Source organism: Labrus mixtus, chromosome 2 (assembly GCF_963584025.1).
Source record: "Labrus mixtus chromosome 2, fLabMix1.1, whole genome shotgun sequence".
Classification (NCBI taxonomy): Eukaryota; Metazoa; Chordata; class Actinopteri; order Labriformes; family Labridae; genus Labrus; species Labrus mixtus.
The window spans coordinates 5,984,593-6,012,560 of NC_083613.1; the positions used below are offsets into that span (position 1 = coordinate 5,984,593).

The 27,968-nt window shown below is 39.5% G+C and overlaps 1 protein-coding gene across 4 annotated transcripts; it reads left to right on the plus strand.

Moving 5' to 3' along the window:
- Positions 1-4,462: 4,462 nt before the first annotated feature.
- On the plus strand, positions 4,463-27,865 carry zgc:171500 (uncharacterized protein LOC100006475 homolog). 4 transcript variants are annotated; one of them, XM_061048554.1, is made up of 4 exons: positions 4,463-4,597; positions 22,657-22,983; positions 25,740-25,907; positions 26,408-27,862. In XM_061048554.1, the coding sequence occupies exons 2-4, from the start codon at positions 22,695-22,697 to the stop codon at positions 26,431-26,433; spliced, it is 483 nt and encodes a 160-aa protein (XP_060904537.1). In that variant the 5' UTR covers positions 4,463-4,597; positions 22,657-22,694; the 3' UTR covers positions 26,434-27,862. The 4 variants fall into 4 exon arrangements, 3 of the variants coding, with proteins under 3 accessions (XP_060904537.1, XP_060904521.1, XP_060904529.1); XM_061048538.1 differs by lacking the exon at positions 4,463-4,597 and adding an exon at positions 19,256-19,355 and having other exon boundaries at positions 26,408-27,865; XM_061048546.1 differs by lacking the exon at positions 4,463-4,597 and adding an exon at positions 19,256-19,355 and having other exon boundaries at positions 25,740-25,922; positions 26,440-27,841.
- Positions 27,866-27,968: the final 103 nt, after the last annotated feature.

Genomic DNA, 27,968 nt, shown 5'->3' on the forward strand with positions numbered 1-27,968 from the left:
AGCAGAACTCTAGCTGCCATGTGTTTGTACAAGGAAAATGTAGAGTTCGCTCTCAGCAGCAAAAAGAGTATCCCTAGAAGTTAGAAGTAAGAGCGTGGAAAATATCCGAGCTGAGAGCTCAGTATGAGAGGTCTACGCGACTCTTCACACACTCATTTACAGGCCAGCAATGTGCACATGAATGCTCACTTAAGATTGAATGCTAACCTTTCAAAGCACTTCATGATGATGGGGGTCAGTGCAACGGGTCGATAGTCATTGAAAGTGGATGGTGAGGGCTTCTTTGGAACGGGTATGATGGTGGTGGCTTTGAAGCACGACGGAACAACAGCCTGACTCAGAGAAGTGTTGAAAATGTCTGTGAAGACATCTTTGAGCTCCTCTTCACAGTCCTTCAGCACACGGCCAGGAATGTTGTCTGGACCTGCAGCCTTGCGGGTGTTGATCTTGGAGAAGGTTCTCTTCACGCTGGCTGCAGTCAGGCACAGGGTCTGGTCGTGGGGAGGGGGGGTGGTCTTCTGTGGGGGCGTGCTGAAACCTCAAAAGCTCAAACCTGGCAAAGAAGCTGTTGAGGTCGTTCAGCAGAGAGGTGTTGCTGTCACAGGTCTGTGGCTTGGGTTTGTAGTCCGTGATGGTCTGGATACCACGCCACAGGCTCTGCACGTCTCTGCTGTCCTTGAAGTGTCCGGTTATTTTTAGTGTGTAGCTGCGTTTGGCTTCCCTGATGCCACGGGACAGGTTGACCCTCGCTGTTCTCAGGCAGGCTGCATCCCCAGCTCTGAAGGCAGAGTTCCTGGCCCTCAGTAGCCCGCGTACCTCTCCTGTCAGCCATGGCTTCTGGTTTGCAAAATTACAGGGGAAAAATACAAACCTTGCCTGGTTCCTGGCCTATTATCAGGATGTACATTGTCATGGCCAGCTCGATAATGCCTTAGCATTGATGAGGTGTTGTTGCTATAGGCAAGCTCCTTAAGGCTCACCAAGCACTTCACCTTCAAATCAAAATAATAAGCCATCGATAATGAACACAGATAATGATGATAGTGACAGAAATAATTGAAGCGGTTCAGCATATCAATACATGAAAGCTTTGTAGCAAAATGGTTATGGCGGCGCCACGTCGACATAGAGGCACAGGTTTGGCTCCAGGAACCGCTGAACAAATGTTTTGTTTCAACGTTTTTTAACTTTAACCTTATTGGGAGATGATAACTCAAAATGCTCCCAAACAGGAGACGTTTTCCTCTTTCTCGCAGGCTCCATTTCTCGAAAAAAATAGAACCAAAACTCCAACTCTCAACAACCAACTAACGCAAACTCACGAGGAGACATGACAAGTGGGTTTCGCTTCCTTTTATCCACAACCCAAAACACAAACAAATCAATGACGTAGTTCTACTCGAAGTGAGGCCTCGTTTGTCATCGATGACGCGCTTCTCTGAAAATGACACGAGCCTCGATATGGGGCCTCGGCTAGATATGCCCCTCCTACTCGACACATGCTTCAAAGCCTCGGTGTCAAACGTAACATCACTAACTACTAATAAAGGTACTATAATTATAAACCATGTTTGTCTTTCATTATTATTTTTATGTTAACCTGCATTAAGAAAAGATGCAAATGCCACCTAAATATAGCACTACTCAAAACAAACCCGGGATAGTATTGTGTATGCTATATTAGGAGTTCATGGTTAACATTCAGGTGATTAAACAAACATAAAACAAATACATAAATAACATTAACTGGAATATTAGTATGACCTAAGTGACAAATGGCCTGGTCGAGTCCACTTTGTCACAGTCAGCGTAGCAGGGGAATGAGATTCCGTGTGACGGGTGATGATGTGACCGAGGGGAAGCAGGTAGAGGGTGAAGCAGGTAGGGCAGAGGACTGATCCTTGGGGTACCCCACAGGAGACGGGGTGTGTGCGGGACTTGGTGTCTGCAATTTCAATGTATTGAGTCCTTGCAGACAGATAGGACTGAAACCAGTTTAGTGTCTGAGAGGGCTGTGGAGTTGGTTCAGGAGGATGTTGTGGTCGATGAGATGCTGCAGTCAGATCAAGGAGGATGAGCAGGGATGGAGAACCGCCCTCAGCTACCATCAGCAGGTCATTTGTGACCCTAACCAGGGCTGTTTCGGTGCTGTGGGAAGAGCGAAAGCCAGACGGGAATTTGTTGTAGAGGTTACTAAGTTGTAGGTGGTCGTGGAGCTGGGCGGCAACTGCATTCATTCTGCGGATGATGCTCTCGACTTCTTGCTGTGAAATACTGGCAAGGCAGCAGAGATCATCGGCTGTGGGTTGACAGTAATATAAAGTGGAAGTCAAACTGAATAAACTTTATACTCAGCATGTATTCAAAGAGATGGCAGTAATCACTTTATCTTTCACTGAAATAAAACAAAAAGTTTAAATAGCAGTGTACTATATATGTTCATAAAATGATCTATTTTTCTTATTCTCTGCACAGACAAATAGACATGTTTTCACCCGTGTTTAAAACAGGATTACAGAATTAACCTCGTGGTATGATTCAGTCATCCATGAGGTTGCTAATGATCAACAAAATGTCAGTATATGTAGTGGAAACTTTGAAAGTTATCTGGCTAACTGTGTGACTTCTTTGTGGAGTACACAAAGAATATTCAATTCAATATTTTCATTTTTTAAATCAGTTCAGCCCTGACGTTCTTCCAAGCAGATTGTGGGAAGTAAAACCACTCTAACTGTATCTAACACCACAGGAAGAGATACTCTTCAGAACCAACAAAAATCATTTTGCAGTGTTGTTTTTGCTTATTTTACTTTTTCTAAAGAAAAAATTGGAGTTCTTCGATGCTGCCACTCAGTGGGGTGACTGCTGCCTACCGTGAGGTCAAGTGCGTACCCTCTGTACCCTTTTTTATCATCTTTTTGACTCCAATAAGGACCGTATTTTATACATTTGATTAATATTATACAGAACACTTTAAACTAGCAAGAGACCCAAAATCCTTTCCACAAAACTTTACTAAGGAAATATTTCAAGTAAGAAGAAGTGTAAAGTTTTAAACACAACGGATTCCACTCGTCATAAAGAAGACTTTGTAAACTGTGGAGTCGCCTCTTGCTTGCCATTAGTGTTAGGACTTCAGCATTGTCTTCACTATTGAAAGCAAGAAGTGTTGTCCACTTGTTATTCTATAAAAATTGTCTTTAAAACTGCATATTGTCTCCTGTGGCCACGTTTGGCCATTTCTCTCGATATCCTTTCACAAACAAAAGATAATTGCTTGTGTTTTGCTCGTAGAAAAGTGTCACACCAAATACTAACACAACACTGTCCCTCCACTAACTCCATCACAGCTGTCCATGTTTTCATTGAGTGAGAGTCCCTCCTTCCCTCAGCAATCCTGCCAGCACAGAACTGTAACAAGCACCACTCAAGAGTGACGTCAGTTGCATGCACTCTGATTCAAGATTCAAGATTCAAAAAAACTTTAACTGTCTCTCACATTGTGACAGAAAATTACCTTTTGTTGAGGCTCAACATGAAAACATACAAACATTCACACTAACACGCACATTAGGTCATAAATACTTAAAAGTACCCTAAATAGGTAAAAACACATATGCACAGCGTTTAAAAAACATTGCTTATTTAGCCTTGTATAAAATGTGTATTGCAGTGGGAATAAAAGAGTTTCTGTAAGTTTTCTTTTTTGCCAGTGGTACTCTGAAACGACTGCCTGAGGGGAGCAGCTGAAAGGAGTGGTGAAGGGGGTGAGAAGGGTCCTGAGTGATGCAGACTGCTTTCCTTTCCTGACCTGGCTGTGTTGACTGAGGTTGCATTTCAAAAGATCCGAGCTCAGACATGAAGGTGGCCCAAATCTGATTTGAAGTTGAATGTGTCTTGTGCTGTTCAAACTGAAAAAACAAAAAATTCAGATCCAACTCATATATGTGACAAATTGTATCATTGGGTCATTTTAAACTGCAGCGTGAATGCAGCATAAATAGTGGCCAGGTGAAGTCCTCGATGGCAGAAGAGCTTTTATTGTGGACAATGTTCAGCTGTACAGTCTCTCCCACTCTCTCCTTTCTCTCTCACCATTATCTGTGCCCTCTCTTCCTGCTGCTGTGGGTATGTTGGAATCACCTGCCAGAAAACAGCATGCATTACCATTATGAATTATTCAGGAGGTCAGGATGTCTTGGTTAGTTGTTGAAACAATACACTTTAAAAGTCTCAGTGTATGATCAGATATGAATGATTTAGTCAGAGATTTCTTAGCGGTCAGATGAAACACACTGCTTTGTAAACAAACATTTCAAATCATTCCAATACAGTGAAGGTACAGTGAACACCGTCCACTGTGTGTAAGAGATTTTTTATGAGCTGTCAAACTAAATAAGTTTGTTGCAAACATTTTGTAATGTGTGTGAGGTTTGTGCTTTGAATGCAGCTCTGAGTTCTACTTTATTTCTCCTCCCTCTGGAGATTTCATAAGCTGAGCCTCTCCCTTCCTCATACCGTCCTCTTTTGGTAAACAAAACCAGCTGTGCTATTTCCTATTAAGTAAGCCACTGCTCAGCTGCAGATTGCAATGCTGGTAAGTACAAACTCCATTATATTACTTTTGCTGTCTTTTTTAAAAACTGTGTTTTTGTGGGTTTGTGTTTGTTTTTTGTGTTGTATCAAAGCAGGTACAGATATTGGTTCTTTTGAGTGAACTGCTAATCTGCAGGACTGGCTGCAGCTTTCTGTGGGAAAAGTTCAGTGTTTAGTGAATCATCTCCTGTCAAGTGACACATTGTGGGTTATTTTTTATTAGTTTTTGTTGTGATTGTAACAATCTTGGGTTGTGTTCACGAGTGGCTACAAGTTGTAGTTTGTTATTGGCTTATTTATTTTCTCATAACAATCTGCACGGACTTTGTGTTTCCTTGTATGGAAACACCGGACTTTGACCACATTTGTGTTTGTTGTTAAACAAGTCTGACCTGCACACATGATAAGTGAAATATGACACGAAAGGCAGAAGCAGAACGCTGATAGAGGTCAGGACGAGTCCAGATAGCTTTCCTGACGGGTTCCAAATAAAGGTGCAGCAGCTTGTTGGGTTTGTTTACATCAGCACTCCAAGAAGATCGTTGTTGTTAACCAGCATTCAAATCAGGGTTTCCATGGTAACAAATACACTTTTAATCCAATATTTTTTAAGTAAGTGGTCCCAAGTTACTTCATGGAAACCTTTCTATCTCTCGTTCTCTTTTTTAGTTCCCTAAAATAACAAAAAACACTTAAAGAATCTTATGTGTGAACCAAGGAAGTCTAGAGTCACAGAACTCTAAAAAGTGATTATTGTTATTGTTTATTATCCAAACTTGTACTTGTACCAATACAACTAATAATAATAATAAGCAACATAACTAAGAATAATACTAAAAATGAGGCGCTGCACATAAAACAGTGCATGTAATAGCTAACAATCCTAAAGAACACTTACAGAGTACCTCAGTAATGAGTCCTGAAGTCTGGCAGTAAGTGACCAGTCAACATTACTGAATGCCCCCCACTCAGAGCAGTCAGGAACCAGGCCTGTGTGTGTGTGTGTGTGTTTGTACAGTAGTGTGCTTAATAATGAAAACTTGTGTTCAGAGATTTGCAGAACTGTGATTGAGAATGATATTTGATTGAGACCAATGGAGTTGTGCTTAAAGTTTAGCGCTTTGGAGTCACGTTGTTGATACATGAACTTCAACTATCATAATTGTGAGCAAAATTCAACCGTGTGTATTTGAAATGGGGAAAGCAAAACTTAGCATTTACTTTTGCTTTTATTTCCTGTTTTCATGTACTTCTACATTTAATCCTGTTTATAGTTTTAAATCTATTTCTTAGTGTTTTACAATGTTTTTATTTTTACGTCACTCCTGTGACTTACCTTCTGACAAACACCTTAATTTAGCACAATGGAATAAGAAAACAGAACAACATGCTGAGAATACAATCCTTCAAAACAAGTGAGACAATCTTTAAAATGTTTTTCAAATGATGTTCTATTCTGCAGAGCTGAGCAATGCTATGCATCACCACTAGATGGCGCCACTACTTTTCAAATAGTATTGAGGCTGCAGAAATGTTTACAGACTTCTCTCTCAGCTGTCTCTCTCTCTCAATTCAATTCAATTCAATTCAATTCAATTCAATTCAATAGGGCTTTATTAGCATGGAAAACACATGTTTACATTGCTAAAGATAAAGTCAAAATAAAATACAAATTAAGTACAATTAAAGAATAACAGGATCAAATATTAAACTAACAGAGCTGTGCAGGTTTAAGTTTTTCTTAAATACAAGATAAAAATGTTATTTAGCGTTTAAAATATTTACAGATTACTTGAGATAACTTACAGAAATATATAATACAAATATTAAGACTTAAAGACACTGTATGTTTTAAAGACTAGAGGTGTACAGTTATATACAGATCAAGATTAGTGCACATGATGGTGCACTGATGTTTTGTACACGGGGGTTTGGAGCTGTTGGACGCTCTCCTCCGGTCGCAGCAGCTCACATAACGTGCTGCAGTGTTTTCACGCTGATGTACCTCACCCAGCAGCTCCACAAGTTTGTGGTTGTTGTCCATTGAGGTAAATTGTTTCTGTGTGTTTGTGATGAGAGGGGAGTAAGTCTCTCTGATGTTCTGGTACAGTGGACAGGTGGTTAAAAGGTGTAGACTCTGTCCTCTGTCTGTGGCGTCCTCTCTCCATGCTGAGGCCGTGTTCACTGAGTCTGTACATGGTCAAACATGTTTCTCTCTCTCCATTATCTGTGCCCTCTCATCCTGCTGCTGGGAGTACGTTTCCATCACACTAAGTGCATGGACGAGGATGGTTTACTAGCCAAAAAACAGCATGCATTATCATTTGTAAAAGAACATTTCAAATCATTCCAATACAGTGAAAGTAAAACACCTTCCTTTGTGTGTGAGAGATTTTTTATATGAACTAAATAAGTTTGTTGCAAACATTTGGTGTAGTGTGTGGAGGAGGTTTGTACTTTAAATGAAGCTCTGAGTTCTGCTCTATGCAGACTAGTGTTTGTTCTCTACACGTTCTCCTGCTTTCACCAGCCAAACGCCTCTCCCTCCTCCTTCCTCTTTTGGGAAACACATTTGTTTGGTTATTTCTATAGCTGCTTATTGTAATGCTGGTACAAACTACATTATATTACTTTTGCTGTCTTTTTTAAAACTTTGTTTTTGGAGATTTTGTGTTTGTTTGTTTGTTTGTGCAAAACTGGTAGGCCTACAGATATTGGTTCTTTTGAGTGAGCTTTCTGTAGACTGCGTACCAGCGGGAAAAGTTCAGTGTTTAGTGAGTCATCTCCTGTCATCCTGCAGGTTATTTTTGACTTTTGTTTGTTTTTGATATCCCTGATATCAAAGCTCAGTTTCCTGTACTAGTAAGGTGTTAGACTGCACTAGTTTACTAAGTTACTAACTTTTTATAAGTTCATGTTGCTCTTAAAAAGGAATCAGATAGTTAATGAAATGAGGTTATGCACTTTAAAACAACTGGATCTTGATACATCATTTTGTATTATATCCTTGTCTAATACAATTTAATCAGTAAACTAAGCGTGCATTCAAGATGAAATGAGCCCTAAAAATAAGATTTCATTATGTTCAGTGAAGGTTACAAATTGTACTACATGCCACAAGATGGCGATATACACCACCAGTCAAAAGTTTGGACACACAACAGTAACAGTATTGTCAATAATACAGTATATTACTGTAAGCTGTATCTATAGGGCACACATACTAATATACCGTTAGGGTTTTCTTTAGGTTTTACTGTTTTCCACATTTTATGATAATAGTAAAATATGAAACATTTGATTTTTCGGAAAGAAATGCATACATACATAGGCATCAACTGTTTCTATTCATATGTCAAACATTTAGGCATTAGCCTTTAGATCAAAATGTCTTTAAGATATTAACATGCATTTCAAAGAGGTGTGTCCAAACATATAAATGTCTAGTTGTACTAGTACTACTATATATAGACTATTACTAGTACTACTAGTATAACTAGTACTACTAGTACTATTAGTTCTATGAGTAGCACTAGTAGTGAAGTGGACAATTTGTACACTGTGTCCACAACAAAGTTCAATCATCAACATAACCAGGCTGCTTTTCTTTGGTGTGGATGACTTTGGCTCGGGCGTATTTGTAGCAGATAATCTAAATAGATGATGACACTTTGTCACACATAACATACACAGTTCACTGTTAATGAAATATCCTCCTGTGGCTGGGTGGTGGCTGTGTTTTAGTGTTTTTAGTCCACATCTTCCCATTGCCCTCTATGATATGCTTTTGAAAGTGGAGCGTGCCCTCTATGTGTCTCTTAATATGGTGTATGACAAGGTTTGCCCAGCTTCTAGATGAAAAGCTGCCGTGCATTGGTCACACCTATGCATGTGTGCAGGGTGTGGTGCAGGCATTGTTGGTGGCAACATCCAGCACATTGTACCAGAGCACCATGGACCATGTTCTCCGCAGTAGGTGCGAACCATCTGATCCATTGTGTCCACTTGTTTTGTTGTAGTACTGGATTACTTCCTGTTTCTTCTTCACACTGTTGTCATCCACTGCTTTGTCATCATGCATGGTGCTCAGAAGGAGAACAGCCTTTTCCTTCTTCAGCACATTGCTCACCATGGTCATGTTGCCATTTAATCAAAACACTGACTTACTGTATGTATCTCCCTCATTTAAGATGGAAGGGGTTATGTATGGCTTGTTCTGGTGAAGGGTTCCCACAATAGATACTGTCGGCGTCGCATCAGATTTGGGGGCGGGGCGTCCTTTGGGGGAAAAGAAACCTTTCCCCCAGCCACCAATAATACAAATGTGTGGATTTTAAACTCTGATGCTAGTGCTTACAAGCTGTCATGTCCCACATTGAGTCATTGCTGTCAATTGACAAAGAAAGGTATATTAATAAACTAAACAGAACAGGATGGAATTGTTGTCCAACATGTTTTCAAAGACAGCCTGAAGCATCTTTCCCAGACATCTTTTGCTACCTGGTTGAATCAACCGTAAGAGACATTATCAAATTGACTTTAGATATGATAAATTACACTTGACAAAACATCAGTAACACGGTACCAGACAATCATGAACACTGAGTTCAATAGCATGTTTGAGTTCATTCCATGAAACTGCTTAGCCTATCATTATTCAATTGAATATTTGTTTACTGTTGAAAAAATGTGTTGCAAAACTTAATTTGCAAAACGTGGGATGTATTCCACTTGCCTTTTAACTATTAATCCAGCATTCATGGTATCCCTGATATTAACTCTTTACTATTGAAACGAGAAGTGAGCTGGATACACACACTAAACACTTTAGCCCCCGAGGGCTTAAAGGAGAACTTTGACATCCGACCTTCTTTATAAAAACATCTAGTATGTTATAATCAGTGAGATCTGATGATCCTGATTTCTATTGTATTTCTCCATTTCTCTGTTTTGTTTTTCTCTGTGTATATGGATACAGTGGTGTTTCAATTTTCCCTCTTCCTTAATACATTTTGATATTTGAGGCGCTCTCAATGTTAGTATTATATGACAGCTATTCAGCATGAATCCTTTTGGAAATATTAACTATTAAGATGTTTTTTTTCTGTTAGTGCACATACCATTATGTGTACAGACAAATAATTATAATATGACCTTCATGTAAATAGCTGTATATGTTTTTTGTTAATTATATTCCTATAGATTGGGATACATTTTTCCACTGGTGTTTGTCAGGTCTTTATATGTATGCATGTTGATATGTATTGAAATATATTGTTTGCTGCCGTTGCATATACAATGGATATCTGAATTCTACACAGAATATTTTCTGTACTGAATTAGCTTTACGCAATTATGACAATGAAAACATTTTTTTATTATTACCTGATTGAAAACAATGAATTTCAGCTGTGTTGGGTCACATGTGTGTCTATGTGTATTTAAGATGGCGACTCACAAATGACACCTTCAAGCCTGATGAAGAGCATGTTTGCTCAAAACGTCACTTAATAAATCCTTCTTACCTCTAGGAATATCTAAGGACAGCTCATTCCTCTTTCAAAAGCTCAGTCAATGTTTGAAATTGCCAATTTGAGAATGTTGTGGGAGTAATGTTGAATGAAAACTACTTACACAGTCAGATGGAGAACAAGCTCATGATTCAATACTACTGAGTCATCAGTGACTTTCATAATGGCTTTAAAATAACCTTGATTGTAAATGTTGTGTTGGGCTGCTTGATACAGCCTCTCTGTGGTGTGCTCTCACAGATAATATCATTAGCTGTGAGGACATTTCATCACACCCTGCAGTATGAAAGCCAGAACTTTTTTAATATCACCATCTAAACTGACTGGACCAGTAACACTTCTCTCTGTGGTTTCACTGTGATTCATCTCATTCATATCCTCTCATTCATATCCTCTCCTGTGTTTGTTTATCTGTCAAGCTGTAGGTACTTTGGCTGTAGGGAACTAAAATAAACATTTGGTGTTTCATTTTTTACAACCACATCAGACTAGACCGTAAAGGTGACATGCAGATGTTTTAATGTGAAATGCTGGAGTAATTGAAATAGTAATCAGCTAACAGGCTGTTTGTATGAAGAGAAATGTTTCATAACAATGAGTATGGTCTTCAACCTGCTCTTTTGTTATATTAAATAACACAGCGTAAGGTCTTTTACCTGCTTTTTGTGTCTCGAGATAACTTTTGTTATGAATTGGTGCTATATAAATAATGATCGATTGATTGATTCAACTATAAGGAAATACTAACATGCTCTTTGTCTCACTGATAAACAGAAACATGTTTCTGTTATTTTGAGTGTGGTACTGTAACAGTTTCCATTGTGCTTTGATCTTAAAGGCTGCTTTAGCTGCAACTAAACCTTGACTAAGAGCCAAGATAAACAATGCAGAATATCAGCTTATATGAGGAACAAGTAAGAACACCATTTCATTCCTCACTCCATATCATGCAGGCATCCCCCCACTCCACTCATCTCCAGTCCTTATCTGACCCTGGCTGAACCTGGACTGTGAGCACTTTTAGCAGGAGAGGAGGCTGCCAGCTGCCAGTGGGTCATTCTGCTGCGTGTGAACTTGTGTCTTTTCCCTGGGTTTCATTTTATTGTTACTCCCCTCATCCCCTAGCCATCTTTGGGAACGTAACAATTTGGTGGCTCGTCTGGAATTCAAAAGAAGTAGGAACTAAAAATATAAGCAAAGTTTAAAAGGATTTATTTAAAAAACTAAAGACAAATGCACAACTCAAAAACAAGCTTCTTCTACAAAACAAAAGAAGCCAATCTTATCTTAAACAAAAGTCAAAAACTAACAAGGCAAATACAACTAAGAATAATCAAAACACATTCCTTCCACAGACGGATCACACTGAAGTTTCTCGCTGTCAAAGACAAGCACATGCGCAGCTGAATGACAAATAACTGTACATCAGCTCAGTGTGAGACACAGACAACAGACCTTAATAGAATTTACTTTAAAACATCCTACAGAACTTTTACAGCAGTGTTATTGAAAGAATCCTAACCAGCTGGCTGACAGTCTGGTTTGGTAATATCACTGTGCAGGAGAAAACAATCCTTAAACAAAGTTGTTTGCCGTGCAAGTAGGATGATTGGTGTCAGCCTGCCAGGAAATATTTATCGTGCTCCTGTCACGTGCCCTCAGCATTACCAGGAACCCCACGGGTCATCCTGCTTCCAGTCATTTTGTTCCTTTTCCCTCAGGCAGAGGGTGTCGCTCTATTTAATGCACTTCGTCCTGTCCTTCCATTCGCTGTGCGCAGCCTGAGCAAGCTTGTATGATTTACCTGTATGTTTCTCATGTGGCCTTACTCCGAGTCCCTACTGACTGAGCTACTGCCGCCCCGTAAATCACACGTCCTGGCACAGATACAAAACCACCACGAATGAAAGGCGCGTAGCAGCCATAACATCTGTCTCACAAACACCAGGAAGAAGAGCCTCACACACAGGAAAGGGAGAGAATAAAGGAGGACATAAAGGAGAAGAGGAATGACATGTTTGGAGAAACAAATACAGTACAGACAGAGGGTTATTAAGTACAGCAGCTATTTAAAGGGTCACAGTTCATTTTTCATAACCAGCAATAGAAACACAGCAGCTGTGTCTGGGACTGTCACTTTCTCCAACCTTTGCATTATGAATCTTTTAGGCAACCACATGTTTTTTTTTTCATTTGAATCCTATAAAAGGTTGCATTATATTGAAGATATGTGATATATTTTATGATGTGAAAAAAATAAAGGAATTTATCAGGGCTGTGCATCTTCACTGGTTGAAGGATTTGATTTGATTTGATTATTATTCAATTCGATTCAGTATCACGATGCATCACAATGCATCCTGAATTTTATACTTTTCTGCACATAGTCACTTTTTCATCAATGAAGACAAGCTGTCACGTACTGTGATGTGGTTGGTGTGCGAGGATCTCTGAGCTTGAACTGCAACACACATTTTCGTTCAAACAGAAAATAAAGTGTTATCTAATCTCATCTTATTTTCAATTTGTAGGTACATTAATTAGATCTCTGAAGGCAACAGACTCAACAGATATGAAACACATCGCCTGCAGTCTATTAGTCCAGCTAAAAGACCGTGGAGCAGGCAGTGTTTGAAATTAAGTCGTCTGTGTTGCACTTCACTTAAACAAAGGACATTTTGAAAATATCATCAGGATGTACTGTAGAGCGTCTCAGGCTGGCAGAGCTTTGACTGTGTCTCTAGTGCCATGGATGTGTTCATGCTTCTGAGACATGTTAAGATGACACATCATGAAAATGACAGTCGTCACCTGCTCCTCTAGTTTTTGAGAGCTGCAAGAGTGTCACAATGCAGCAATCTTGGAACCCCCCCCCCCCCCCCCCCCAGAAAAAACAGACCAGAAACCACAAGCTGCTGTGTGTTCTTTTGCAGTGTTATATTGATAATTTCCTCTGTTTGATGACGTTTCTGGTGTTTCTTAAAATGCTTGTTATTTCATTTTGTGAATGATAAGAGGTCGGTGGTATGACTAAGAGGAGTTTATTCTTTGAGTTGTTTGAGTTGCTTCATGAGTTAGTTAAAGTTGCTTTGCCTGTGGCTTTGCTCCGTGTCATCATGCCTCTTGAATGGGAAGCCTTGCCTTTTTCAAAAGTTCACAAGGTGGAATAGCAGTAATAATGTGCTCTGAGTCTCCCTCGGACTGAGAAGAGAAGGGCAGACAGGCAGGAAGCAGCAACCACAACTTACAGAAAGAACACAGGAAACTAACTCCCAAAGTCAACTCAATTGTCATTCGACCTTAAATAAAGTATATATGAAATGGCTGATTATCTCCACTCTGTTAGAGGCCGGAAGCAGAGACTGATTCTGACCAAATATAGGCTCAGTGACCACAAACAGGGTGACTCAAACAAACATGGCTGCCAAAGAGAACAACTCGGTGCTCACTGCTCATGAGGGGAAGACAGAGATGCAGCTGCACTTCAGCCACAGCCTGAGACACACACACACACACACACACACACACACACACACACACACACACACACACACACACACACACACACTGCACTGTTCCACCTTGCCGGCTCCAACATTATACATTATTGTCACTCTCTTCCCTGCCTTTAACTGGCAATATGCAAGTGCAATAGAGACAAATAGAGCAGTCTTTCTCAACTGGTCTATCTCAGGACCAATTTTACATGTGACAGAACAAAGACACAGATCTAAACAAACAGGTCTTTAAAGTACATAGACATTTTGACCCTTTTTTTTCTTCCAGGCACACATTTGTGGCCCACTGAAAACAGCTCTGTGACTCACTTTTAGGTCCTGAATCTTTTCTGTGCCACACCCTTCTATAGTCATCAAAATGTCAGACTCATTACAATGTGTAATTATACTCTGCCTTATTAACGGTACTATAATATCATTAACTAGCCTATATCATTTATGTAGAATTTTACAACAACATGTTATTGTTTTGTACATCTACTGGTTTAGGAACACTTTTCGCCTTTTCATGCCAATAAAGCAACTTGAACTTGAACTTGAGAGAGAGAGAGAGACATGGTAGGGGTCATTTACGGTGGCCCTGAAGTGTAACGCACAACGACAAATCAGAAAAACAACGACAAAACACAGATGAAAAAAGAAAACACAACAACATTAACTTCTAACGGGAAAGGTAGGTATACCTCGACAATAATCATTGCTGATTGGACGAATGCAAAGTCTGTTTTTTTACAGTAACAGGGAAGATATGCTTCATACCAGGCAGAGAAAAGGTTAACGAAGGAAGAGGAGCAAGATGATCAAAAATATCATGATGTATTGCCAAAATTGTGGTAATCAAATTATTTTCTGATTGTAGAGACGAAGTCTGAATCACCGGTTGAGCTCATGTTTTGAAATCAACACCCGAAAGTAGCATAACCTTGATGTTAAAAAGACAGACATTGTGTTCGTCCAATCAGCGACAATCCTTGTCCACCGCAGATACCTACCTTTTCCTTTAGTAGTTAATGTTGTTTTCTCTTATTTCTTGTTGTGTTTCAATGTTTGTTTTTAAGTCTAACAAGTTCAAGTTCATGTTCAAGATGCTTTATTGGCATGAATGGTAATAATCAAAAAATATTTAAACAATCAACAGTAATATAACATCTAAAACATTTAACAATTACATTATATCTTAATATATATTTTTGATAAATACATACATACACATCAACTTCTGCTTAACAAAACCTCATTAGGACCTTGTGTGGCTCTGTTGCTGTTACCTGGCAGGAAGCTCTTCAGCTTCATACAGCGCGCAGATGAGGAGAAAGTGGACCTCTGTTCCTACTTGTTCTCATTTACATTTTTTACAGATTCTTTCTTCCCTATGTTTGCAATTTTTATAACGACCTGTTTCAATTTCTAATTTATGATTGCTGAGTATGCGTCTTTTTTGGGGGTTTCTCACACTCAAAAGATATTTCGCTAATGAATGCTCTCTTTACCTGAAGCTGCTTTTGTTTTCCTTGTCAGTAGTTTTAATGTGTGTCTTGGAGAGATGGTGGAGCTCTTTATTTTTGAGTTGATAGCTTTCTTTGATATGTTTCAGGGGGTCAGTCTCTGGGCAGAGGCTGTTGCTCAGAAAGGCATGTGGTACGCTCTTTTGAACATGTGGACAGACAGAAGGAATTCCCCCCAGCTCTGCTCTGCATCTCAGTTTTGGGTAGTTTCTGTTGACCTTGAAGATGTGCTTACAGAACAGCAGATTACTTTTTTTCAATTGAGGTTGTGTCCGGAGATGTCTGCCACACTTCACATAATGATTGGTTGAATAATGTTATTGATAGTATGTATTTTCATGGATTCATTCATCTTGATAATTTTGTGGACATATCTTTAAATTGTGTCAACCATCTCACAGTAATTCTACTTTTGGATGTCTGAAGCTGTAACCTACATGGTGAAACATCTAAATTGTAGCAGATCTATGTTTGGATAGGAGCCAACTATATGTTGTCAACAACTGTTTGCTAGACAAAGAGTCTACATCTGTTACGTATACAAATCAGTGTCATGTCATCTTTATTGTTTTATAGTGATGTACCCAAATAGAAAGGAATTTGTGGGCTGTACCTTCTAGCAGAATATAAGCCACACTGTGTGATGAAGACTTGGCCATTCTGCCACTTTGCCAATGATTGTGAGATCTTGGTCAGCATGGGTCAGCGATGGTCTGCACTTTGTCAGCCATATGTGTTGTGTTTCTGTGTTGTCTGAACACGGCTGAATAAATCTAAGATGATCCACAGTCTGTTTCACGATTTCATAATTGTCCATCTACTACAGAAATAAAACCCACCTAACAGTTATTGAATAACTTTAGCCAAATCTTAATTGGGAGATTGAGTTTATTCATAGATTTCCTTATGCTGCAGTAGGCTCTGTGTGCCTTATCTAATAATGCCTAAGTAGTTGTATCCCATTGTATATTGAAATGTGGTTCCTCCTGCAGTGACTCAGTATTTTGATTTCTGAGATCTGGCCTTTTTCTGGAATATCATGACTTTTGTTTTTTGGAGGTTGATGTCAAGTGTCCAGTTTTAACAGAAAGTTTCTAGCAGTGAGAGATTCTGCTGTAAGCCGTGTTCTGTTGGAGACAGCAGAACCAGATCATCTGCATACATGACAGATTTGTTTTCTTTGCCTTGAAGATCTAATCCATAGCTTGAGGATTGCTCTAAAGTTGTTGCTAGTTTATTAATAAAGATATTGAAGAGAGTAGTGGACAAGTTGAATCCCTGACGTACCCCTCTTCCTTGTTTACAGATTTATGTTCCTTTGTTTCCTATTTGTATACAGCATTCAGAGTTTTTGGATTTGATTCAGTCATATCATTTACCTCCAATGCCACACTCAGACAATCACAGTGAAATAACAATCAGACAATGTAACTCTAATAGAGTGTCTGACTACTTCTTCAGTGTCTGCATTTGAAAAGATACATATAAAATTGTGCCATTGAGGGTTTAAACTAAAACTTTAAAGTACTGGGCAGGTATACGGACAGATGGAGACAAAGACTGGCAGGCCTCACATGTCATTTTCAGTTGACAAGAGGACATGGAGAACAGGTTGAGGAGCTCATCTGTTTTTTTTCACAGCTATTGTTCTGCTGTTGAGTAATGTTTGTTGTTCAAATAAGGGACAACATTCATGTCAGGCAGTAAGCAGGCAAGTCCTCAACATCAAAATGGAGAGGGAATTCACACTCAAGAAAAACATGACTCACGCCTCACATTGGTGACATGTTTTTCATGAACGGTGTTGCATCATTAAAGCAGTCGGGGTTAAGAAGTACGGTGGCCCTGAAGGTCAACTGTCTAAATATTTCACCTGCTATTTAGACAGCTGACCTTCATGGCCACCGTAAAGAAGTCAGCAGTTACTTTTTTTCAGTGTAAAGGGTTCTTATTATCAGGATGTGAAATGTGTTCATATCAAGGTACTACATGACTCTTAATGATTCTGTTACGTGCTATAAAACAACTGTGGTGTGTGTGTGGTTTGTTTGTTTGTTTGGTGGGAGAGATATGCAAGAGCTCGTACCCGACATGATATGTGGGAGTCATTTCCACTGTAAACTCATTTCCATGTGTTGTTTTAACATATGCAGCTTCAGTCTCAGTCTCAGACTATTGAACCTATAGCTTTGCAGTTATTTTTGTCTGTTTGATAAACATTTGATTTGTACTTTGATCCAACTTATCTGTTGTTGGTTAGGGTAAAACTGAAGAAATGACAAATGCTGGAAGTAATTTCTTCCCTTTTCTTCTGCTAGTGGACAATTGTGTGAGTCTGGAGATGTTAATTAATGAATAGCCCCATCCATGTCACACACAGTTTAAAAGTAATCACTGCCAATTTAAATGTGAAAACAGGGAAGATAAGTGAATGCACTTGGACTATGGTTAGCTTTTTTTTCCAGGCACCCCTCTTTTAATGATGTTCACTGGAAGCTATCTGTATTTGAAGCTATCTATCCGCTATCAGTTATGAGCTTTAGTGGCCGCTGTGGCTCAATTGAGTCGGTCATTTTTCACTCTGGAAGGTTGGGGGTTTGATCCCCAGCTCCTGCAGCTACATGTCTGATGTGTCCCTGGGCAAGACACTTAACCCCAAGTTACTCCTGCTGCTCTGTCAGCGGTGTATGAATGTGTATGAATGGTATTAGTTACTTCTGATGGTCTCTTTACATAGCAGCATCTACCATCAGTGTGTGAATGAGAAAGTGTGATTGCTGTGTAAAAACACTTTAAGTGGTCAGGAGACTACAAATGTGCTTTACAAGCTCAAGTTCATTTACCATTTACCAGTAGCCTTGATAACATTAATATGATGACAAGAGACAAGTTTTCCTCAGACATCAGGACAAAGGGGCCATAAGACGTTTGTCTGAGTTACTGAAGGTCACTCTGTTGGAGGAATCATTTTGTAGTTGATGAGGAACAAATGGCTTAAAGATTTAAACCAGTCCATACTTTACTCACTCCTCTGAATTACATTCTGGTAGATTACTTACCAAACAATGAGCTACATCACTCTACAAAGCCACTAAGTGGGGAGCCTTGAGCAGCTACTTCAGAAAGAGAGAGCTTCAGTCACATCACAGGGAGGATTCAATCAATATTTATGGGTCAAATCATAGCCAACTTTGAATAAGACTACTTTACATAAAGTGCTATCCTGTTGATGTTATTTGAAGAGACCTAATATAATCCCACTTGGCAACAGTTGGCAAAACAAAAACTTCTGTAAGATGATTATTTTTGTGAAGTTTGATTTTGCAGATATTATACATTTCTCAAGTATATCTGATATATATTTACATTGTATGTTTACTGTGGTTTGGTGACATGATCTATCACAGCGGATGGTGTTCAGTTGTACAAGGTTTAAAACAGACATTAAAGGTGTACCAGACATGGGCTATACAGCAGAAGTTGCATTAAGTATTGAGTATACCAAGCAAGCATTTGTCCTTGAAAAGATGTTTCAAAGATGACTATGCACCATCAAAAAGATATTCAAAAACAAGATTTTTCAATGTCCATTTAAAGATGTTGAATAAACGTCTATATTTAACCAGGAAATGTGCGTCTGTCGGAAGACTCATCACACATTCATAGAATATCTTTTTTTTTTAAAACATCTCATATCTAGCAGCAAAAAGAATCAAACTAAAATGAACACAGGAGTGGACATGGTTTCTATCCTGACTACTTGGAAGTAGGTCTGTTGCTTTACACAACCTATGACACTTGCATAACACCATCACCTCTGTCAGATAGGCTATGAAATATCTACATCAGCACCCAGGGGTCTCTCTGTCAAGGTATTCAGAGTCGTCACTTTTTGATAATGCTAAAATGTACAAATTATCCCCACAATAAAACAAAGAGCTTAACCAGATACATTGTTATAGACTGAGTTTTTTCAGACCTATAGGGGAGGACAGGAAGAAAGAGTCAGGTTGTAAAGGAGGAGGACAGAGAGGAGGAAGCTGCAGGAATAGACAGAGAGGCAGGCGGGGCTAAACTGTGTCGTCTTTAAGAGCTGATACTCTCAGCGGCAGTACTCCTCTTTCCTTGGATCTGCTGCTGTACTATCCTAACTACTGACACCACAATGAACCTCAAGATTCCAGTGCTGTTCAACGCTGTTCTTTGTGAGTAGGCTACACAGAGATTTTTCTTATGAAACCATTAACTTTAAGTAAAATCTGGCAGTCAATAGATGACTGTGAAGAACTCTGTCAGCTGCAGTGAAGCTGTGTGTGCTTTGAGTCTGAGAGAGAGAGAGAGAGAGAGAGAGAGAGAGAGAGAAAGAAAGTGAGTGAGTTCTAATATTTGAAATGAAGAGTGTGGTTAATTATCTTTTAAATCAGCCATGTGTTATGTTTAAGCATTTTGCAGCTTGTGAAATGTGATGAGCGGCGTGGGAGTGTGCTCCCTGTGTGCGGGCAAGTGTGTGTGTGTGTGTGTGTGTGTGTGTGTGTGTGTGTGTGACTGTAACACGTCGTCAATTTCACAGCGCCTTCCTGTCATTCTGGTGTTTTGTCAGTAATTATTGTAAAAACGTCGCGCTAATAACTGATACAGCATCACAGGTGAAAGGCAGCTGACGGCTTCTCTGCTCTCTCTCTCTCTGCTCTCTCTCTCTCTGCTCTCTCTCTCCCGCTCGCTGCTCTCGAGTTGTTCACTCGCACACAGATGTTAGCGCAGGTTTTCTCTGTTAAAAAACACGTTTGGTAAAACTGTTTTAAAACCATCAGATCCCGACAAAGGCCGAGCTAAAATCAGAATTCAAAGGGGAAAAAAAATCGAGAAGAGTCGAGAGTGAGAGCATGGCATGACGGAAACAGAAGGAGGAAAAGTTTCAGTCACAGTGACAGACAGCTGGAGGAGCTGGAACACGTTAAAGTTAAAGACTAGATCCTGGTAAAGATAAAAGTTATCCACAAAACATCTTAGCCCTTAAGAGAGCTCCTAAAGTAAAGATCTAAGGATGAAGAGTTTCTCACAGAGAAGAAAGAAGGAGAGATTCCAGATCTATCACAGCCTCATATTAATATCAGATAGACTCTTACAGTTTCCAGCATGGTGAATAAACATGAGCACGTAGATATAAGAAGAATACACAATATTTGATATAATTAGAGCTCAATTAATGAAATAAAAGTTGTAATTTACTTTAGCATCAGAAAGGTTCAAGAGTAAATTGGTGACTGTTATTTTTCGAATCGAAAGTAATGTTCCTGTGATCTTTGAAAACTAGTGGCCCAAATGTAATTTAATGTCAACCCCTGCCTGCATGAGGCTATTTAGTTTTTTTTAAATAAAAGGGAAAGTATAGACCTGTTCTATATGAAAGGTATCCTTATGACTTTTTTCTTCCACGCTGTTTTTGTCCTTTTATCAAACATTTCATTTAAATTCATTTCTGAAACCAACTCAAAACCAAAAAAAGAGAAGTACACTGATGGTAGAGGCGATTTCACTGATTCAAAACGTAATAAATATGACTCTGTTCATTTTGGATCTGAGGCTGTTGAGTAGTCTGTCAGCTCATGATTGCGATGTAATTTCCAACTTTACAAATCACATCATGCAGTGTTGCAGCCCCTTCCTCTGTCACAGACACTGATGAAAACACACCAAAACTCAACTTTAGACCGGGTGTAGTGTTGTTAGCTCAGGACTTACTGAGAGTGTCTGTCATTGTTGAGAACATGTAAGCAAAGGTTTACTTTAATGCTCAAACATTTGGTCTGCTACAGTACTCTTTAAACCTGTTACTGTAATCTCTTGAGGGTAAATAGTAAGAGTATCTCTGCAGATTTGATGGAAAACACACAAAGACTTTGGTCTATAGCAAAGTATATGTGTTATCTCATGTATGTAACACTCTGGTGGGGACATTGTCTTTTCATATTTGAGGAACAATGATCTCTTTCACCAAATAAGGAGTGTGCATCAGAAAGTGTGTCTGTGTGTGAGGGAGGGAGGGGAAGTGCAACACTCACTCACTCACTCACTCACTCACTCACTCACTCACTCACTAGCCAGAGTCTGTCACTGGCCCTTTTTCAAACCGGCCACTACACCCTACCCCGACCCACTACCCCTCCGTTTGCGTGTCCCCGCGGAGGGTCCGCCATATTAAGTCCGTCCCAAACCAATTAGCGGGGAGTGGTAGTGGGTTATAAAACCCTCCACCAGCGAGTCTGCACCGATGTCAAAAGAATATTAAATCATGTTGCAGACAACTTTTCGCTGTTAATATTTATTTCTTATTTTTCTACTTTTTATGTCTTTGTGAAATCTCAATTCAACAACAAAAAAATACACTTTCTGCTGCTCTGATGTTCAACAATATTATCCTTATCTTTGCATTAATTTAGGACACCCTGATCTATGAAATTACAATAAATTAACTTAAATTATAAATTACAATAAACAATGTAGGCTCAATCTAATAGTTTTGTTAGAAGTTTACACAAATATAACTAAAGAAGAATAAGAATAATCTAGGCTACATAAATATTTTTACAGAATGCATTAGCTACAAAAAAACAACTTTATTTTTCATAATCTGTCGTTTTATCTAAATCAAATCTGACAGCTTGTCAGTCTTCTTTGTAAAGCAGGCTTTTAGGAGTTAATGATTCAGTTAGCTGCTGTGAAACAGTTCAATGTGAAGTGTGGGATCTCCCTATGGGTGGGGCTGGGGCAGCCAGGAGAGGGTGAGGTAGCAGAGCTTGTCCTTCTTGCACCACATGGCATTATTGTTTAGTTTTTCTTTTTTAATTTACAGACTTAAAGGTGGTCAACGAGGGGCTAGCCTAACATCATTTAGCAGATTATTCCAGGTCTAAACTGCATGATAACAAAACCCTGAATCACTGCGTTTTGTTTGAACTTTTGGGACTTTGATCGTTTATTAAACACAAGCATGTCAGAGATGTATTTGTGTGCTCAGCCTCTGAGAGACTTGTACACGAGCAGAGAAGTTCTGAACTCAATTTTTGGTATAACAGGTATAGTTATGACAGGGCCCCAATAACTTGTTTTTGTCTTCCTAAATTGCGCTGTTTTGATGTCTCAGGGCAACTATCCTCTATCATAAAACAAAGAGTAAGGTATTTTACCTGCTCTTTGTTAAGAGTCTTGAGATAACATTTAATTTGACGCTATACACGAACAAAGATTGACTGATTACAGATTATCTGATGTTGTAATGGTGGATTTTAGCAGAAAAAATGTAACACATTATAAAGAAATGATGTCAAACTTTTAGACGGAAGGAAGTAACAGGTAGCCTTTATGAGTAACACATTTTTAAAAGGAAAGACACCAAAGTGAGATCCATTTCTTGTGTTACTATGTACTTACCCCAACATCTCTCTCTCTCTCTCTCTCTCTCTCTCTCTCTCTCTCTCTCTCTCTCTCTCTCTCTCTTTCTCTCAGTCTTTGTCTTAGCCGTCAAAGCGAGTGAGAAAAAGAACATGAAAGCTGGAGAAAAAATCACTCTGCTGACCGGATTCACTGAGCTACACGGTGAATATTCTGTTTTGTTGTATTTGAAGAATGGCATCCAAAAAGACAACCTCATCAAATGTGATGGAGAAAATGTGGAGTGTGAGCTCTCTAAGACGTTTGAAGGAAAACTGGACGGAGAATCTGGCTCTTTGACATTTGGGCCGCTAAACGTGAAGGACAGCGGCGTTTACGTGATAGAAACCACTAATGGAGACAGCGACGTTCTTGAAAAATACTATGAAGTCACTGTGTCTGGTGAGTGTTTTAACATGCCTAAATGTGTGTTCATGTTTGTGTGTGTATTCTTCATGGGGAGAGGATGAATTCTTTATTATGTGTGACATAGGCCTACACTAAAAATATTAAAATATGAATAGAAGAACAAATTGTTGTTGACAGTTCTCAACAATGTCATTTAAATTCACAAGGAAAAGACTCAGAAAAGACTTCAAAAAGACAACTGGAGAAGATCTTAAACACTTTGACACATGAACTACTGACAATTTAGCTGTTTATGATTTAGTTCAGACATATTAAGGTGATAGATGACTTTTAATGATTCTGTGAGCTGCTGGTTCAAAACACCTCCCTCCAAACTTTGGAGGTTAGATAAAAAGAACAGATCTGCAAGTTTAAACACTCACTTAGACTTTAAGGTATCTCTCCATCTTACCTGCTGCTGAGCCTTTTAAACTTCTGATGCTACAATCTGCTTCATGATTACTTTGTTGTTTAAAACAACTTTATTTTTCATAATCTGTCGTTTTATCTAAATCAAATCTGACAGCTTGTCAGTCTTCTTTGTAAAGCAGGCTTTTAGGAGTTAATGATTCAGTTAGCTGCTGTGAAACAGTTCAATGTGAAGTGTGGGATCTCCCTATGGGTGGGGCTGGGGCAGCCAGGAGAGGGTGAGGTAGCAGAGCTTGTCCTTCTTTCACCACATGGCATTATTTGTTTGTTACAGTTACACAGAGATTTAATAACCATGCTCTCCAGGTGTAGGTGTAAATGTATCTGCCTCCTTGTAGTAAGCTTCTTTTTTTTTACATAGATTTTTATTGATTTTTTCACCATTACAAAGATCATTTAACACCCTAGTGCTCTGACATTCACATCAGTAACAATAGGAATAAATTATCATAATAAATTACAAATGAAATTAAATCAGGAACAGACAAACAAACAGAAAAAAACAAACAATGCAAAACAAAAAACAGCCATCATCATCTGATGTAACAGAAGCAGACATGCACAAGAATGAAAAGCACAAACTTGCGAGGCCCATGACTGTCACTTCATGACTAAAACTCTACTAAAGGTCCTTGTCTCCCTGTATCTTTTTGTCACCTGTTCTTATCTACCACCCTCCTTACTCTTCCTCCTGCCTTGGAGGGGATGAAAAGAAAGAAAAAGGAAATTCCACTAATTCAGCTATAGGGACTAATGGGATCACCCCAGTCCAAAGCATACCTGCCCTTCTTTATAATGTTCCTAAGGGATGGGGGTAGATATAATAAGAAGGTGGACCATACTCTCTCGAATAGACCCTCATCCCCCTTTATGTATGCCGTCAATCTTTCTAGGGGCAAGACTCTATACATTTCTTGGAGCCACTGAGTAAGTGAGGGAGGCCTATCATTTATCCACTGCTTCATACATCTCCTGGCCAGGAGTAGGAGTTTGTTGCATAGCATTAAATTGGATCTACTCAGGGACAGTGTTTTGGAGGGTAAGCTCAGTATGAAGAGACACAAAAGATTGTTCCGAAGAAATGTTAAGTTGCTGAAAAGACAGCAGTGTGTTGTCCCCAACGAGCCTAATCCCTTTTGTGTGCCAAATATCAAAAACACTCTTTCAGACCCCCGGGGCAAAATCTACATTCCGAGTCAGTGGGATTAATGCAAATGATGGAATGTCTTTCTCCAAATATTTTTTCATATCTTGCCAGACTCTTATAGGATTAGCCTTAATTTCAGAGGTTGTATTTTTTCTATCTTCGTTTGTCAGTTTACTTTGTAAAGAGAAGCGAGTGGGATACCATTCATCCATGCTTGTTTCTGAGTTTAAGTGAGACTGCAGCCATTCCCAAATTATGCGGGTATGGCAGGCCCAATTATAAAACCTCAAATTGGGAAAGGCTATGCCTCCTTGTTCTCCAGGTAGTTGTTTTCATCTTAATCCTGGGCTTTTTATCATGCCAAATAAATCTAGATAATGTCTTTTCCAGGTCCGAAATGTCTCCCCTTGATATCCATAACATTTGTAGAGGATAAAAGCTTCTTTGATTTAAAAAGATATAAAGATTAAGCTCAACCCCACATTGTCGGTAAACATAGTCCCTTCCTCAGGTCTGTTTCGCCTGTTCTTCATCACTACAGTCAATGCTGAGTTCGGCTTCATCATGTTATTGTAGTATTGATTGAAAGGGGCTTTCAATCTCAAACTGGTGGGGGAATTTACATTGTATCTTTAAACCACTATCTTTTTATCAAAATCTGTAAGCAGATTTTTCTGTACAGTTAATTGCAATCCAAAGGAGACTGGAAAAAAAGACATTAAGCAGATTTATTAACGTCAAATTCATGCTTTGTCCCTCTACAAGACCAGACAAGACAGACAAAGAACCGTTACATGCTTGTTTTTTTTAATGAGATTTGGATTGAGACTTTTTGTTCTAATCTCATAATATCAGGGGGATCTCACACAGTATTGCTTAAACTTCTCACTCTGATTTTAAGATTTTAAAAAGTGATAAAACTTGCAAACATGAGTCACCCAAAGGTTGAATTGTTTTGGTCAAGCACATTTAGCGAGTATTTGCATTTTTTAGGACTTTGTTTGCAATAGACATGGACTGTTTAATTATCATATACGGAGGTGCACGTGTGAACAGGCAACAGAGATTTCAGTGCAGCTTTCTCTGAAATTATTGAGACATTTTCAGGAGCGCAAAAGGCTGAACTGTTTTTACTACTGCTCACACTAACCATTTCCATTTGTTTTTTTTAAAGATGATCCAAACCCAGTGACTGCAAAGCGCCCAGAAAACAGTAATGATCCCAACAACCCGAGGAGCCAAATAGGCCTATGTGTTGCTTTACCAATTGTCTGTGCTATCGGCTTACTGCTGGGAACTTCCTTCCTGATATTCAAGAAAAAGACACAGACGGAAAAGAAAGGTAATTAATAACAGAGTTAGAACTACAGTTTGATCAGATAATCCTCTGGGCCAGATTGTTAAAAAGGTTCAATCTAGATCTCCATTGGATTACACATAACATTGATATAAAGGCAAATATTCTCAGTATAGCGTCATGTAGTGGACTCTGTTGCTACGGCCGCTACTTCCGCGTTGTTTATTCACGTTACATCATACCTCAGGAAATCCCCCGCGCCCCCCCTCCCCTCTGACAGGGATAGTCCCCCGCTGTGAGGAGCATATGTGAATGGCTAGGTCGGGAGAATCTCCGGAGAACTCCTCCTGTAAATATCTAGATATTATCCGGAGTGCATATGTGAAAATGGCTTAGATAACAATTATCCAGATTAGGACTTTTTTTTTGTAATCCAGCTAATCCAGCTCACTTTTATCCTGGTATTGCACTTTGACTAAACTTCATAAATCTTAGCCAGAGAGTTTCACCTGGTGAACTAATTTCTTGTTATCTCTTCTTCACAGGAAACACTCAGGATGAGATGCTCTGACAGAAGTCCTTGACCTTCCGCTTCAAGACATTCAACCTTAAGGAGAAAGAGACGAGAGAAGATCCAGGATGAATTTGACCAAAAAGATAAATCTGTCATCAAACTATTGCAGAGGAAACACACTGTAACTGCATTTCGCACATGTTGTTTTGTGCCTTAAAGGAAATCATCAGGTTTAATCAGGATATCCTCTATAGGGATCCTGCTGTCTGCTCTTTGTTCGAAGCTCTGTATTATTTTCCCCTCTCAGAAAGAAAAAGGGAAACCGAGTAACTCAGCAGTGTTGGGCCATGCAGGCTTAAGACAGGCAAACAATGGACTTGGGCCTGCATCTCTGTGAGAAGCCTCATGTGAGTTATTCACTGAGACCTAAAAGGACTCTTAATCCCAGAATCCCCTGCAATACTTCACACCTACGTGTGAGGTAAGGGGGGACCGGAACCTCTCTGTTCTCATGGGAGGGGCCCTGAGGTAGACCCCACAGGAAACAGGCCAGGCTACAAAACTCCAAGCCTTCCATTGCTCTCTCTCTTTCCACGCGCTGACTTCAAGTGTTCGGAGACACAAGCTCACCTCCTGTTTCCTGCAACAATCTTCCTTTGTTTTAAGTTTTGTCGCGCAGGTAATCCGCGGCCGGCAGTGTTCTAAATTCCGAGCTCGGATTGTCCAGTGAACGCATCTCAGTTTCTCGGAGAGCATTAGACTATAACAGATTATCAGAAAGATAACGTTATAATGATAACGAAAGGACATCAACGGACACCTTTCCACTCGACGGAGAACCATCGAAGCCGCTCTTGCCAAAAGGGACGCATCAATAAACGGCTCTGCACCTGGACGGACAGAAGATCTGTTCAATCGCCGGACTCCTTTTTCCCTTTCACCAATCACGGGCAAAGCGATTCACAAGTGAGGCTTAATTAGGTCTGGGCAGAATTAGCTTTAGAGAGTGTTTTTAACAATTGATTGATTTGATGCGAAAACTGTAATTTTTCTCTTTGTTGGACCGCCACGTCCTGAGTTTTACCGATTTAAAACTCTTGTTGTTCCCGTTTCAGACCGCTGCGTCCTATATGTGTTTAGCGTAACAGCGTTATAACCGGGTATTATTCTTCTGATCAGAAAGGCCAGTGTAAGCTGTATTAACTTGAATTCGGCCATTGGTTTGTTTCTGTGAATGAAGGGAATTACTCCAAGTTGTGGCGCGGGAGTCGGACTGTGATCCGGCCTCTTCAGGCACGCATTTCTCTCCTCCTTTTCTCCTCCTCTAACTAACACACACACACACACACACACACACACACACACACACACACACACACACACACACACACACACACACACACACACACACACACACACACACACACCTCAATTTTTACTCCTCTTCCACAAGTCTTGCTTGATAATGTTTGTTGCTTAGATTAGTTTATAATAGTTATTTGTTTGATTAAGTTCATTGATTTTGGATTGATGTTGCTTTGTTTAAATAAATTCTGTTATAATCTAAGAGAGCAGTTGTTTGTGATTACTGG